General features: G+C 42.9%; 1 protein-coding gene across 7 annotated transcripts in view; it reads right to left on the reverse strand.

The window, feature by feature from the left end:
* The window catches only part of LOC148454306 (uncharacterized), a 256,305-nt gene that overhangs the window by 51,158 nt on the left and 188,186 nt on the right, over nt 1-16,961 (reverse strand). Inside the window, exons 1-5 of one of the 7 annotated variants that reach the window (XM_088461058.1) lie at nt 12,381-12,458; nt 11,780-11,829; nt 11,507-11,604; nt 10,906-11,344; nt 5,934-8,900 (exon numbers count right to left, since the gene is read on the reverse strand). In XM_088461058.1, coding sequence (XP_088317184.1) covers nt 7,573-8,900; nt 10,906-11,344; nt 11,507-11,604; nt 11,780-11,813 — 1,899 coding nt within the window. In that variant the 5' untranslated portion in view covers nt 11,814-11,829; nt 12,381-12,458 and the 3' untranslated portion in view covers nt 5,934-7,572. Of the gene's footprint in view, nt 1-5,933; nt 8,904-10,905; nt 11,345-11,506; nt 11,605-11,779; nt 11,830-12,380; nt 12,589-16,961 lie in introns of those variants that run through there. The other 6 variants (XM_088461057.1, XM_088461059.1, XM_088461063.1 and 3 more) reach the window with 6 other exon arrangements.

Consider the following 16,961-nt stretch of genomic DNA (forward strand, 5'->3'; position numbering starts at 1 on the left):
TGATGGAAACCTTTAAAACAGCTGCACCACAAGGGTCTGATTGGTGTTTTTGAAGCATAAAGGATTGTGGGATTCAGTGGGAAGGTGCTCCTGATGCTGAACTGGTCGGCTAGGTGATAGAGAGGTGGTAATGGTAGCTTAATGTTAGGGAGCCATATGTTGATTTGGGAAATGTGATGATAGAACATTTTCATCAGTAAAAGCCATCTAACAAGTGACACTGCTATCATGTGTGTTTCTCTGTAAGCAGAATCTAAGGGGTAAATTTACTAAGGTCAAATGACAATGAATGGGGCAAATTTGTCCGTTAAATGCATATTCAGAATCTACTAAAGGCTAAACTCTACCAACTTTGCTCCATTTGATGTCTAAAACTCTGCCGACAATACCTGTAACGTTTTCAGACACCACCAGAACAACTCTGCAGTACTTTGCCATAGAAAGCAATAGGACCTGCACATTTACTAAATATTCGTATTTGTTTTAACGGCTGAAATATAGTGCAAATTGGCTGCACAACACACAAAAAAGAACCCAAATAGGAATCTCAAATAGAACAACTTTTTCTACATGCATCTGTGTGTAAATAAATAAAAACAGACGCGCACACAAGATCAATGAGATTCATCTGTCCTTCTGTGTTTAAAAAATGAAGCAGTGAAAACCAGTGTAACAAAAAAAAACAGCATGGACCCCTCCCCAAAAGAACAACCAGCACCAGCTTTGGAGCCCCAGTACTGGTTGTGGTAAATACAGGGGATAAACATCATAGGATTCCCTTATTTTAAGCACAACCAGCACCAGGCTATTCAGAACCAGCCCTGGTTGCCAAAATACAGGGACAAAAGACGTAGGTGTCCCCTGTATTAAGCGTACATAGCACTGGGCTCTGAGCCGGTCCTGTTTCTGGAAATACGGGGGGAAAAATGCGTAGGGTTCCCCTGTAAATACCAGCAGGGGGTAATGCCACAGCCAGGGAAAGCCTTTTACCAGGCCCTCCCAGCCAAAGCATTACCCCTGACTGCTAGTCAGCCCAGGCCGGGGATCCCTTGGGAGCTAGGGACTTCCCCAATAAAGAGGTCCCCCTCTCCAGGGCACCCCAGGCCTAAGCTGATAGCCCGGAACTATCTCCAGCACCCTGTTCTGTGATTTTAAAATATATATATTTTGCTGTGAAACTACAGGTACCAGCGGGCCTGTAATGCCCTGTATACTGGAAACTTGTGGTTCTCCAAGTACCAGCATGAGGGGGAGGTTTGCTGGGAACTGTAGTTTAACAGCAAAAAACAATATTATCTACTTTTTTACACCACATTACTCTATCAACCCGGCACCCACCAGCCAGGGGTGCAGGGGAAAGCCCCGGGCTATCAGGCTAGGCCTGGGGTGCCCTGGAGAGGGGGACCCCTTTATTGGGGTCCCAAGCTCCCTAGGGATACCCAGCCTGGACTGACTAGCAGTCAGGGGTAAAGCTTTGGCTGGGGGACTTAGTGAAAGGGTTTTCCTGGCTGCGGCATTACCCCCCGCTAAACAGTCCGGTGCTGGTTCTGGCATTTACAGGGGAACTCTTACGCATTTTTTCCATTGTATTTCCAGAAACAGGACCGGCACAAAGCCCAGTGCTGGTTGTGCTTAATGCAGGGGATGCCTTAGTTGTTTGTCCCCTGTATTTTGGAAACCAGGGCTGGTTCTGAATAGCCTTGTGCTGGTTGTGCTTAATATGGGGGGACCCCTACATTATTTGTCCCCTGTATTTAACACAACCAGTACTGGGGATCCAAAGCCCAGTGCTGGTTGTTCTTCTGGGGAGGGGGCCACACCATTTTTATTTCTAATGTTATGCTAGTTTTCATTTTTTAAACACAGAGGCACAGACGGATCTCACTGTTATACCAGCTAATGATACCTTTATATGTGTAAGTGAGGTACGCCATCATCACTGACTGCTAATACCAGTAACATTACTTATACCAGCTAATGATACCTGTATATGAGAGGCAGAGTATGCATAGCGGTGAGTACAGTACACATGTGATTTCCATCTCCCATTTGCATAGACACACATACATGTTTGGTGTCACTACTGTCAGTGTAAGTGAGGTACGCCATCATCACTGACTGCTAATACCAGTAACATTACTTATACCAGCTAATGATACCTGTATATGAGAGGCAGAGTATGCATAGTGGTGAGTACTGTACACATGTGATTTCCATCTCCCATTTGCATAGACACCTGTACATGTTTGGTGTCACTACTGTCAGTGTAAGTGAGGTACGCCATCATCACTCACCAGTAATATTTCTTATACCAGCTATAGTTACCTGTATAAGTGGCCTATATTTTGCTTTACAGTGAGTCTGGGTTCGCATTATAATTTGCACCTTGGGGGCGGGTACACGTCACCTGTACAATACCCCAAATGAACTGAGCTTACTGTGATCAGCATAAAACACTACACATTGCTGGATCCTCTTATATATTACATGTATCTGTGACGAGCACACGCTGATCAGTATAATCCATCCATGGGAGAGAGATGGGGAATAATGACCTCCGGATGAGTAATATATATAAGGAACGTACAGTTACAGTCATTATCTGTAACACCATAATATACATCACATAGTCTATGTACCCTCACCAGTGACCACCTAGGCAGCGCCGCTCTTCAGCACTATACACATTATATCACATAGTCTATGTACCCTCACCAGTGACCACCTTGGCAGCGCCGCTCTTCAGCACTATACACATTATATCACATAGTCTATGTACCCTCACCAGTGACCACCTTGGCAGCGCCGCTCTTCAGCACTATACACATTATATCACATAGTCTATGTACCCTCACCAGTGACCACCTTGGCAGCACTATACACATTATATCACATAGTCTATGTACCCTCACCAGTGACCACCTTGGCAGCACTATATACATTATCTCACATAGTCTATGAAGGTCTGTGGGATAGATATTGATGTGTTGTTAAGAGAAGCAGCCAGATCAATAATTATCTGTGTTTTGTATTATTTATGCAGTGCCCACACAATATCTTGTTTTTTAAAAAAAAATACCATTAGTTTCCTTATTTCGCCTAAAAAGACTAAAATAATCTCGACAAATAGGCAAAAAGTTTTCATTGAATTGCAACAAAGTGTAAAAAAAAAGCTAGTTTTTTATTTTTAACTACTACCAAGAAATACTTTGTGGTTTGTGCATCACCATAAATCCACCATTCCAAAGCAGCAAACAGCTGGGTTCTACTTATAAGTTTCCATAATAAAATCTGGTTTTAAAAATGATAATGTATTTTATCTTCTCTGTGTATGACTGATATACATAAAATGTATCCCCTATATAACAATGATGTGGTCTGTTATTACTGCAGAGAGTGGTGCCGATATCTAATAGTATAATAATGTATTTATCTTCTCTGTGTATGACTGATATACATAAAATGTATCCCCTATATAACAATGACGTGGTCTGTTATTACTGCAGAGAGTGGTGCTGATATCTAATAGTATAATAATGTATTTATCTTCTCTGTGTATGACTGATATACATAAAATGTATCCCCTATATAACAATGACGTGGTCTGTTATTACTGCAGAGAGTGGTGCTGATATCTAATAGTATAATAATGTATTTATCTTCTCTGTGTATAACTGATATACATAAAATGTATCCCCTATATTTATTTATTTATTATTTATTACCAGTTATTTATATAGCGCACACATTTTCCGCAGCGCTTTACAGAGAATATTTGGCCATTCACATCAGTCCCTGCGCAGTGGAGCTTACACTCTATATTCCCTATCACACACACACACATACATACTAGGGGTAATTTTGTTAGGAGCCAATTAACCTACTAGTATATTTTTGGAGTGTGGGAGGAAACCGGAGTACCCGGAGGAAACCCACGCAAGCACAGGGAGAATATACAAACTCCACACAGTTAGGGACGTAGTGGGTATCGAACCAACGACCTCAGTACTGTGAGGCAGTAACGCTAAGCATTACACCATCTGTGCTGCCCTATATAACAATGACGTGGTCTGTTATTACTGCAGAGAGTGGTGCTGATATCTAATAGAATAATAATGTATATTATCTTCTCTGTGTATGACTGATATACATAAAATGTATCCCCTATATAACAACGACGTGGTCTGTTATTACTGCAGAGAGTGGTGCCGATATCTAATAGTATAATAATGTATTTATCTTCTCTGTGTATGACTGATATACATATGTATCCCCTATATAACAATGACGTGGTCTGTTATTACTGCAGAGAGTGGTGCTGATATCTAATAGTATAATAATGTATTTATCTTCTCCGTGTATGACTGATATACATAAAATGTATCCCCTATATAACAATGACGTGGTCTGTTATTACTGCAGAGAGTGGTGATGATATCTAATAGAATAATAATGTATTTATCTTCTCTGTGTATGACTGATATACATAATATGTATCCCCTATATAACAATGACGTGGTCTGTTATTATTGCAGAGAGTGGTGCTGATATCTAATAGTATAATAATGTATTTATCTTCTCTGTGTATGACTGATATACATAAAATGTATCCCCTATATAACAATGATGTGGTCTGTTATTACTGCAGAGAGTGGTGCTGATATCTAATAGTATAATAATGTATTTATCTTCTCCGTGTATGACTGATATACATAAAATTTATCCCCTATATAACAATGACGTGGTCTGTTATGACTGCAGAGAGTGGTGCTGATATATTATAGTATAATAATGTATTTATCTTCTCCGTGTATGACTGATATACATAAAATGTATCCCCTATATAACAATGACGTGGTCTGTTATTACTGCAGAGAGTGGTGCTGATATCTAATAGAATAATAATGTATTTATCTTCTCTGTGTATGACTGATATACATAAAATGTATCCCCTATATAACAATGACGTGGTCTGTTATTACTGCAGAGAGTGGTGCTGATATCTAATAGTATAATAATGTATTTATCTTCTCTGTGTATGACTGATATACATAAAATGTATCCTCTATATAACAACGACGTGGTCTGTTATTACTGCAGAGAGGTGCTGATATCTAATAGAATAATAATGTATTTATCTTCTCTGTGTATGACTGATATACATAAAATGTATCCCCTATATAACAATGACGTGGTCTGTTATTACTGCAGAGAGAGGTGCTGATATCTAATAGACTAATAATGTATTTATCTTCTCTGCGTATGACTGATATAGATAAAATGTATCCTCTATATAACAATGACGTGGTCTGTTATTACTGCAGAGAGAGGTGCTGATATCTAATAGACTAATAATGTATTTATCTTCTCTGCGTATGACTGATATAGATAAAATGTATCCCCTATATAACAATGACGTGGTCTGTTATTACTGCAGAGAGTGGTGCTGATATCTAATAGTATAATAATGTATTTATCTTCTCTGTGTATGACTGATATACATAAAATGTATCCTCTATATAACAATGACGTGGTCTGTTATTACTGCAGAGAGAGGTGCTGATATCTAATAGACTAATAATGTATTTATCTTCTCTGTGTATGACTGATATACATAAACTGTATCCCCTATATAACAATGACGTGGTCTGTTATTACTGCGGAGACTGGTGCAGATATGTAATAGAATAAAGACAATACTATAAGTGTCACCTGAGTGATCTATCCCAGTCTTATATTAATGACACATGGAGGATTAGGAAAGATTAGATCTGATAGGTGATGTATGAGGAGTTATATAGCAGCTATACATAGATGGGGGTCATCCTCTAATAAGATATAACACATTATACAAAGAGGAGGGTTGTACAGCGCTAGGGAAATCTAAAAACAATAATTAATTCACATGTGGCTTAATAAAGATGCATTATAAATGAAATGTATAGTATTTAATATGAAAATATCAATGATCGAAATTACAAACCAAATACATATAGATCATATAAAACAGAGGTCACTGGTATTCAGGCTAATTCTGATTACAAATAAGTGGGCACCAATAATAGTAAATATAGAACCAGATGTAAATGGTGACGTCACAAGCTAATAGGTGATAGAAAGAAGTTTGGTGCATCCGGGTAATGGCCAGTTGGCAGATAGTTATATTACCAGGTTGCTGTGACAGAAGCCCGTCCAGTCTTTAGCAGGAAAGCTCGCAGTGGGTGATGGTTGGCCGGTGTAATCGCTGGATGTTCCCATATTCCTGCTTTCACTCCTGGTCCAGATAAGGAAGGACAAGTGGCCCAAACGTGTCCAGTGGATAAAGTTCTAACGCATTTCGGTGTGGAATTAGACCCACGATCTCCTCAGAAACGTGTATCATACAGTATAACATGGCTGCCTTATATACCAAAGGAGCAGATCAAACAAGCATCAGGAGGGGAACCATAATTAGTCATGTGATATGTAAGAATAATAAATAAATATATTACATAGAAAACAATCATTGCCTAATGTATAATCAGCAAATGAGTTTGTAAAAACAATATAAAACGTAAAAATAAAAAGTTCCATTTACCCATTAATGCAGCACAGCAGCCGAACCCAAGTCCGTATCACATGATGTATACAACCCCAAATGATTGGAACGAACAAATTATGTCAATCTCTGCAGAGTTCCAGAATGAACTAGAGAGGGAGTCTGGATAATCAGATCCACCCGGTCATGTGATATAAACACACACACATGACTGGAATGGACCAATCAAGGAGATATCTGTAAAAAAAACCAGCAAGAGGCTTGGATGATTTGTTCCACCCAGTCACATGGTAAACTGCAATCACATGACCAGTTACACCAGTAACAATGAGTAAGAGTTGTCATGGTGAAGATATAGAAATACAGGTCTCCAGGAACATAGCATGAGTACAATGTCACGTGATGGAGCTGACCAATTCCAATTATCACATGTTATATATATCATAGCGATTCTCCTAAGTTATAACACCATAAAATATAAATTACATACATGATATAGTAAAGATAACGGATTAGTGATCTGTATAGCGGCAGCATCACTGGGATCAAGGTCACGTTATAAACACAACATTATTACCCCATATTGTATGGTTATGTTGATAATATTTGTAATAACGTGCAATAGTGTCCATTAGTGAGTCACATGATATGATCACACCCAATTACACTAATAAGGGCAGATATAATATATATATCTAAGCAAATTAATATTCGTCCTAGGTCCCTATTGCAGACTTATTCTGCAAATATATAGAATATGAAGAGCTTAGATTTAGGCATAATGAAAACCACATGGAAAGTATCACGGTATATTCTGATACTGGAATCATACTGATATATATTTATAATTCCCTGCGTGTATTCATATTAGATATAGGGCATTAAAATGTATAATATTATTTATTGTTGTTGAGATTTCTCTGGCATTGCACATTCCTCCTCTTTTTATATGACACACATACCAATTATCTGCGGATGAAGAACTTAAAATACTGTGTTACTGGAGTGTTACTAAAACCCTGTTTTGTATTAGTTCATAGAAATACTTTTCTCATGTGTGATATCTGATGTGTATCAAGGTTTGTTTTCCGTGTAAAACATTTCCCACACTCAGAGCATGGAAATGATTTCACACTTGTGTGACTTTTCTGATGTATAACAAGAGTTGATTTATATGTAAAACATTTCTCACACTCAGAACATGAAAATGGCTTTTCACCTGTGTGACTTCTCTGATGCACAACAAGATATGATTTCCGTGTAAAATATTTCCCACACTCAGAACATGGAAATGGTTTCTCACCTGTGTGACTTCTCTGATGTATAACAAGATCAGATTTCTGAGAAAAACATTTCCCACACTCAGAGCATGGAAACGGTTTCTCACCTGTGTGACTTTTCTGATGTTTAACAAGAGTTGATTTATATGTAAAACATTTCCCACACTCAGAGCATGGAAATGGTTTCTCACCTGTGTGACTTCTCTGATGTATAACAACATGTGATTTCAGTTTAAAATATTTCCCACACTCAGAGCATGGAAATGGCCTCTCACCTGTGTGACATCTCTGATGTATAACAAGATCTGATTTCTGTGTAAAACATTTCCCACACCCAGAGCATGGAAATGGCCTCTCACCTGTGTGACTTCTCTGATGTGTAACAAGATCTGATTTCTGTGTAAAACATTTCCCACACTCAGAACATGGAAATGGTTTCTCACCTGTGTGAATTCTCTGATGGATAACAAGATCAGATTTCTGAGAAAAACATTTCCCACACTCAGAGCATGGAAACGGTTTCTCACCTGTGTGACTTTTTTGATGTTTAACAAGAGTTGATTTATATGTAAAACATTTCCCACACTCAGAGCATGGAAATGGTTTCTCACCTGTGTGACTTCTCTGATGTTTAACAAGATCTGATTTCTGTGTAAAACATTTCCCACACTCAGAGCATGTAAATGGTTTCTCACCTGTGTGATAGCTTTGATGTTTAACAAGCTTTGATTTATAAATAAAATATTTCCCACACTCAGAGCATTGAAATGGCTTCTCACTTGTATGACTTATCTGATGTGTTACAAGATTTGATTTCAGTGTAAAACATTTCCCACACACAGAACAGGGAAATATTTTATCAGGTGTATGAGCTGCACTATGTGTAACAAAAGCTGAGGTATCAGAAGAACATTGGTCACAATTAGAGGGATCAGATGATACAGCTGCACTGTGAGGTACTGGATGTATATTTAGCATAACGGGATTATCTCCTGGAGATTCCTGTGTGATGTTATCTTCTATTTTAATATCTGTAGACAAGATGAGATCTCCCTCCAAGGCAATCCTGCTTGTGCATCCATCTGCTGGAAATACAATAACTATATTATTATTATTCAGAGTTCTTCATAAAGCTCATACATTTCACAGCGCTTTACAGAGATTATTTGGCCAAGAGGGAGGGAGAGCGATAGGACAGAGCAACACAGAATGATGATGGCGGCACAGAGCAGGGGAGGTAGCAGGACAGGGTAGGGAATGGCGCATGGCACAGAGTGGGTGAGGCAGCAGGACAGGGTAGACAATGTCCAAGGGTAGAGCAGGGGAGGCAGCAGGACAGGGTAGGGGAACGGCACAGAGCGGGGGAGGCAGCAGGACACAGTAGGGGAATAGAGCAGGACACAGAGGCAGCAGGACAGGGTAGGGGAACAGAGCAGGGCACAGAGCGGGGGAGGCAGCAGGACAAGGTAGGGGAACGGCAAAGGGCACAGAGTGGGGGAGGCAGCAGGACACAGAAGAGGAAAGGCACAGAGCAGAGGAGGCAGCAGGAGAGGGGAATGGCACAGAACGGAAAAGGCAGCAGGACAGTGTAGGGAATGTCCAAGGGCAGAGCAAGGGAGGCAGCAGGACACAGTAGAGGAAAGGCACAAAGCAGAGGAGGCAGCAGGAGAGGGGAATGGCACATGGTAGGGGAATGCTCAAAGGTACGGAGCGAGGGAGGCAGCAGGACAGGGTAGCGGAATGCCCAAGTGTACAGAGCAAGGGAGGCAGCAGGACAGGGTAGGGGAATGCCCAGTATACAGAGTGAGGGAAGCAGCAGAACAGGGTAGGGAATGTCCAAGGGCAGGGTGTTATAGGCAGCAGGACGCAGTAGGGGAATGACACAGAGCAGGAGAGGCAGTAGGACAGGCTAGGGGAATAGCTCAGGGCACAGAGTAGGGGAGGCAGCAGGACAGGGTAGGGGAATAGCTCAGGGCACAGAGTAGGGGAGGCAGCAGAAACGGTTAGGGAAATTGCGCAGGGCACAGAGTGAGGGAAGCAGTAGGACAGGGTAAGGGAATGGAGCACGGCACAGATCGGGGGGGGCAGCAGGACAGGGTAGCGGAAAGGCACAGAGCGCGGGAGGCAGCAGGACTAGGTAAAGGAATGGCGCAGGGCACAGATTGGGGAGGCAGAAAGACAGGGTAGGGGAATGGCACAGAGTGGGGAAGGCAGCAGGACAGGGTAGGGGAATGGTGCAGGGCACAGAGTAGGGGAGGCAGCAGTACAGGGTAGGGGAATGGCACAGAGCGGGGGAGGAACCAGGACAGGATAGGGGAATGGCACAGAGCGGGGGAGGAAGCAGAACAGGGTAGGGGAATGGCACAGAGCGGGGGGAGGAAGGACAGGGTAGGGGAATGGCACAGAGCAGGGGAGGTACCAGGACAGGATAGGGGAATAGCGCAGGGCACAGAGTAGGGGAGGCAGCAAGACAGGGTAGGGGAATGGCACAGAGCGGGGGAGGAAGCAGGAGAGGGTAGAGGAATGGCACAGAGCGGGGGAGGCAGCAGGACAGGATAGGGGAATGGTGCAGGACACAGATAAGTAACAGCAGAAAGAGGAAGACAGCAGGATACAGAGACAGGTCAGCAGATAAAGTGTAACAGTACAGAGCATCTAAGCACAGAAAGTGGAGAAGCAATTGTGCAATTACAGGTGTGTGGTTGTGTGTGATGGGTACTACACAGTATACCGACAATCACATATTATTCAAAAAACATAGTGGGTGCTGTCACATGTGGTAGTGCACAAGCCAGAATCATGGCTGTTACATGAGGTTTCATCAAATTGACCAGTGATTTATTTAGTACAGCTACATCCCTTGCAGTGATGTATGAGATACACCAGAGAGTGTGGGAAGAAGACTGGTCAGATCTCTGGGCTGGTAACACACAGCGACAAGGTGGGAGGGGTCCTGACTTACCCACTTGGCAGACACATTTAATGCCTTAGTTTGTACTGAAAAAAGGTGGTGTAGGATAAGAGATTGTTGTAGTGACTGAATGAGGAGATTTTGACTTTTTTCTGTAATAAGTGTTTATTACTCACCTGTGCTGATATCTGTAGGGATTTCCTCCTCTTTACACTGCTGATCACCCTGCAGATACTTCTCTTCTTCTCCCTCTGTATCTTCTGCCTTCATATCAGTCACATACATCTCTTGTTCTCCCTCTATATCTTCTGCCTTATTATCAGTCACATACGTCTCTTCTTCTCCCTCTATATCTTCTGCCTTCATATCAGTCACATACATCTCTTCTTCTCCCTCTATATCTTCTGCCTTCATATCAGTCGCATACGTCTCTTGTCCCTCTATATCTTCTGCATTATTATCAGTCACATACGTCTCTTCTTCTTCCTCTATATCTTCTGCCTTCATATTAGTCACATACGTCTTTTCTTCTCCCTCTATATCTTCTGCCTTTATATCACTTACATACGTGTCTTCTTCTATATGTTCAACCTTTATAAATGCCAGACCTTGATACTAAATAACCCACAACACAAAACAAAATATTTAAGAAAGTCTGATGAAATTACATGAAATAAAAACATAAGAATATCAGGGTATAGGACACACACAACTTCTCTACAGATCATATAGTGACAGTCACTGTGGTATATTGGTGAGACCCGAAATCCCACCTACCTGATGCTCCTGTGGGATCCTGCGATTCTCCTCTGTACAATCCTGTGAATACAGAGGACGGGGACATCTCTCTTGGGCAATTGTGCCACCAGGTCCATCTGTAGGAGACACAGAGTAACTGGGTACTTACACATATATATATATATATATATATATATATATATATATATATATGTGTGTGTGTGTGTGTGTGTGTGTGTTTTTAATAGATTATATATAGGGAGAGCCCCCACACCTGCTCTCCCCAGTACAAAAAAACGTGTCTCCTCTTACCCAGTGTTGTGGGGAGCCAATAATTCTCCTTCATCTATATACTCCCCCTCCTGTATGGAAATATAGACAGTGACATCCTGACATCTTATAGGAACCCGACACACACAATGACACAGTCATCACCCAGACACATCCCCTGGTGTTACTGTATAATGTCCCATTCCCTGCAGTCACCTCCCCAGTCATCACCCAGACACATCCCCTGGTGTTACTGTACAATGTCCCATTCCCAGCAGTCATCATCCAGACACATCCCCTGGTGTTACTGTACAATGTCCCATTCCCAGCAGTCATCACCCAGACACATCCCCTGGTGTTACTGTATAATGTCCCATTCCCAGCAGTCATCACCCAGACACATCCCCTGGTGTTACTGTATAATGTCCCATTCCCAGCAGTCACCTCTCCAGTCATCACCCAGACACATCCCCTGGTGTTACTGTATAATGTCCCATTCCCAGCAGTCACCTCTCCAGTCATCACCCAGACACATCCCCTGGTGTTACTGTATAATGTCCCATTCCCAGCAGTCACCTCTCAAGTAATCACCCAGACACACCCCCCTCGTGTTACTGTATAATGTCCCATTTCCAGCAGTCACCTCTCGAGTCAGAAGCTGAATGATCTTGTTGGTGAGTTCCAGAATCTTCTGGTCATTGTCTCTCTTACGTGTTAGTGAGTGAGGTGAAGGCACCGTAATGGGGCTTTGGGTCCTGCTCAGTCCTCCTGACACAAAGGGACGGCTGCTGGGTGTCTGACAGTTACTGGATGTCTTCTTCGCTACTGTGTAATTCTGTGTTTTTGAGAAGCTATTAATAAAAGGCTGAAATTATAATTCACCTATATGGAATTGTTTTTAAGAGTTAATTGTACATAACTGATATCATTGTGACTCTCCCGGATTCAGTCATATCTTTGTATTATTATTATAGATATAAGTGATAGCACTGTGACACTCCCAGATCCGGCTGCTTCACAGCCCATAGGCTGCAACTCCTTTCAGTGACTGTTATGACGGCCTCAAAGGCTGCTACTCAGCCCAGAGGCTGCTACCAGCCCAAAGGCCGCACCTCATCCTATTGGCCCTCAGGCCACAACCAGCCCAGAGGCTGCTACCAGCCCAAAGGCCGCACCTCATCCTAGTGGCCCATTGGCCACAGCCAGTCATCTTCAGCCCTCAAGGCTGCTACACGGCCGCATCAAGCCAAGGTATGCCAGCCCTCAAGGGGCCGTAGCGAGACTAATACTCAAACGGTCTACCTGAGTCTTAACACTCACCTCCCCAGTCATGTCCCTGTATTACTACTATATAATATATATATATATATATATATATATATATAAAGTGATGTCACTGTGACATTTCCAGATCCTCTCACCTCCCCAGTCATGTCCCTATATTATTACTAGTCATATAAGTGATGTCACTGTGACACTACCAGATCCCCTCACCTCCCCAGTCATATCTCTGTATTATTACTATAGATATAAGTGATGTCACTGTGACACTTCCAGATCCTCTCACCTCCCCAGTCATGTCCCTATATTATTACTAGTCATATAAGTGATGTCACTGTGACACTACCAGATCCCCTCACCTCCCCAGTCATATCCCTGTATTATTACTATAGATATAAGTGATGTTACTGTGACACTCCCAGATCCCCTCACCTCCCCAGTCATGTCCATGTATTATTACTATAGATATACACTACCGTTCAAAAGTTTTGGGTCACCCCGAGAATGTGTTTTACATGAAAACTGACTTTTATTTATCAAATGAGTTGCAAAATGAATAGGACATATAGGCCCTGATTCAGAGCCGGACGCTCTGAGCAGAGCGCTCGCTCTGAATCAGGGCTGTCCTCCATTAAAATGGAGCGTCCTCCTGGACGCTCGTATAGCTGTGGGTCACCACCCACAGCATATACGGAGCGTCCAACCCATCGCGACCGAGCGTTCAAGACCATCGCGACCATCGGACTTGCGAGTGAAACCCTGTGGTCGGGATTCTCAACCGCAAGGCCAGGAGTGATTTTGGCTCTATCAGAGCCAAAATCACTCCCACTGACATCACTAGTGATGTCAGTGGGGCCGGCTTCAAACGGTAGGCGTTCCCATAGGAACGCCTCCATCTGGCAGGCACGCCCCTGGAACGCCCACCAAAGGGGGCGTGCTGTCAATCAACATCGACAGCACGCCCCCTTTGGTGCGAGACCCCGAGCGATGGATGGATTGGGTCTCGCGCATGCGCACAACAGAGCTCCCTCCGTCGTGCGCATGCGCAGTGGGGAACATCGACCCACTTGCGAGCGGACTGCCGCTCGCGAGTGGGTCTGAATGACCCCCAGAGTCAAGACATTGGCAAGGTTAGAAATAATGACTTATTTTAAAAAATTTTGTCCTTCAAACTTTGCTTTTATCCAAAAATGCTCCTTTTGTAGCAATTACAGCATTGCAGACCTTTGGCATTCTAGCTGTTAATTTGTTGACCCAATCTGAAGAAATTTCACCTTACGCTTCCTGAAGCACCTCCCACAAGTTGGATTGGCTTGATGGGCACTTCTTGCGAACCATACGGTCAAGCTGCTCCCACAACAGCTCAATGGGGTTGAGATCTGGTGACTGCGCTGGCCACTCCGTTACAGACAGAATACCAGCTGCCTGCTTCTTCCCTAAATAGTTCCTCCATAATTTGGAGGTGTGCATGGGGTAATTGTCCTGTTGATTGGAGCCAATTTCCTTCTCCAAGTGCTGTCCACAGGGTATGGCGTAATAGCCTTCCTTATTCAAAATCTCTTTTACCTTGTACAAATTTCCCACTTTACCAGCACCAAAGCAGCCCCAGAACATCACATTACCTCCACCATGCTTGACAGATGGCATCAGGCACTCTTCCAGCATCTTTTCACTTGTTCTGCGTCTCACAAATGTTCTTCTGTGTGATCCAAACACCTCAAACTTCGATTCGTCTGTCCATAATACTTTTTTTCCAATCTTCTGTCCAATGTCTGTTCTTTTGCCCATATTAATCTTTTCCTTTTATTGGCCAGTCTCAGATATGGCTTTTTCTTTGCCAATCTGCCTAGAAGGCCAGCTTCCCGGAGTGCTCAATCCCAGGTAAAATATGCGCTACAGCGCGTATTTGCGAACACTGAATTTAATGTTATCTTCATTGAAAAAAAACAGTGCTTTTCTTTCAAAAATAAGGAAATTTCTAAGTGACCCCATAATTTTGAACGTTAGTGTAAGTGATGTCACTGTGACACTCCCAGATCCCTATCACCTCCCCAGTCATGTCCCTGTATTATTACTATAGATGTAAGTGATGTCACTGTGACACTCCCAGATCCCTATCACCTCCCCAGTCATGTTCCTGTATTATTACAATAGATAATGGGATTTTGGTACTTACCGGTAAATCCTTTTCTCTGAATCCACAGGGGATACTGGAGACTTAGGGGCATATGTATCAAAGCTTGATGCGAGATAAAATTGTGAGATACATTTTGCAGGCTGTATTTAAGAAATGATAGTTTGGAGCCGATTGGTTGGTGATATATATTTCACAATTTTATCTCACATCAAGCTTTGATACACATGCCCCTTAGTACACTGGGGTATAGAGGCGTGGATAGTGGAGCTGGCACTTTAAATAATTTAGAAGTGTGAAGCTCCTCCCCCTCTACCCCACTAGCCCCTTAGTTTAGAAAAAAAAACAAGACGAGATGGATAACAAGAGAAACAAAAATGACATGACAAACAAAAGCATACAAACACATAGTACCAATCAAAAACTGGCAGGCGAAGAGAGGTGGGCGTCCAGTGTTCCCTGTTGAATCAGAGAAAAGGATTTACCGGTAAGTACCAAACTCCCATTTTCTCTTTCACCCATTACGGGACACTGGAGACTTAGTACACTGGGGACGTCTCAAAGTTTTCCCCATGGGCGAGAGCACTCTGAGGAGCCTGAAGCAGCAAATGTGTCAAACTGATAAAACCACAAAAGGTATGTACAGAGGACCAAGTATCCGCCCGTCACAATTGCATGGTGGAGGCACCCCGACGTGCCGTTCATGACGTACAAACAGAGTGCGTGGAATGTGCTGAAATAGACTGAGGAGGTAGCCTATTGCTGCTATTAGAAGCCTGTCGTATAGTCAGCTGAATCCATCTTGCAAAGGTCTGTTTAAACGCTGGCCAATCCTTCCGAACAGCATCATACAGAACAAAGATCGAATCAGTATTACGGAAAGACCACCACACCATACTACATAAGACCGCCAAATGTGGTGGTAATGCGCAGCCATAACTGGTTTTCTGGCACGAAGCATAGTGGGGATAACAGATTCGGGGATGCCTTTGCATCATAAGATAGCGGCCTCAACAGCCACCCCGTTAAATGCAGCTGTGCTAGGTTGGGGTGCATGAAAGGACCCTGTTGCAGGAGGTCTGGACAAAGTGGTAGGGGTCACAGATCATCTGCTAAGAGAGTCTGAAGGTCCGAATATCAACTCCTCCGAAGCCAGTCCGTAGCCACAAGAATGGCCGAGACCGACTCATGTTTTATCCGCTTTAATAGGCGAGGAAGTAGAGGAATTGAAGGGACTATGTAAACCATGTCGTAGGTTCATGGAACTGTTAGTGGATCACTGATTGATTCTTGGCCCACCTGAGAATCCGAGTAACTTTGCACATTGCCATGCAACTTCGAGTTCCATCCTGTCGATTGACATAAGCGACATAAATCTCGTTGTCCGACTGAATTCTGACTTGAGGAGATCTTAGTAAGTGTGCTTCCAGCAGAGCGTTGTAGATTGCTCTGAGTTCCAACACATTTATGGGCCCTGGTCTTTCCTGTGGAGACCAAAGTCCCTAAAAATGACCGTCTAGAACCACCGCTCCCCATCCTCAGAGACTGGAATCAGTCGTCACGATTATCCAATCCCACACTCCGAATCTCCGACCCGCCAAGAAGTTGTTGGTTTGCATTCACCAGAAAAGAGACACCCTGGTTGTCGGTGCCAACTGGATCATCCGATGTAGTAGTGAGACCCTGACCAGTGTTAGTAGGTCCAGCTGGAACACACGAGATTAGAATCATCCAAATTGTAGTGCCTCGAAGACAGCTACTATCTTTCCCAAGGGACAAAGACAAACCAGTAAAGTCTTCTGTCTGAGG

The sequence above is a fragment of the Taudactylus pleione genome, unplaced genomic scaffold, assembly GCF_031769625.1.
Source record: "Taudactylus pleione unplaced genomic scaffold, aTauple2 ptg001010l, whole genome shotgun sequence".
Classification (NCBI taxonomy): domain Eukaryota; kingdom Metazoa; phylum Chordata; class Amphibia; order Anura; family Myobatrachidae; genus Taudactylus; species Taudactylus pleione.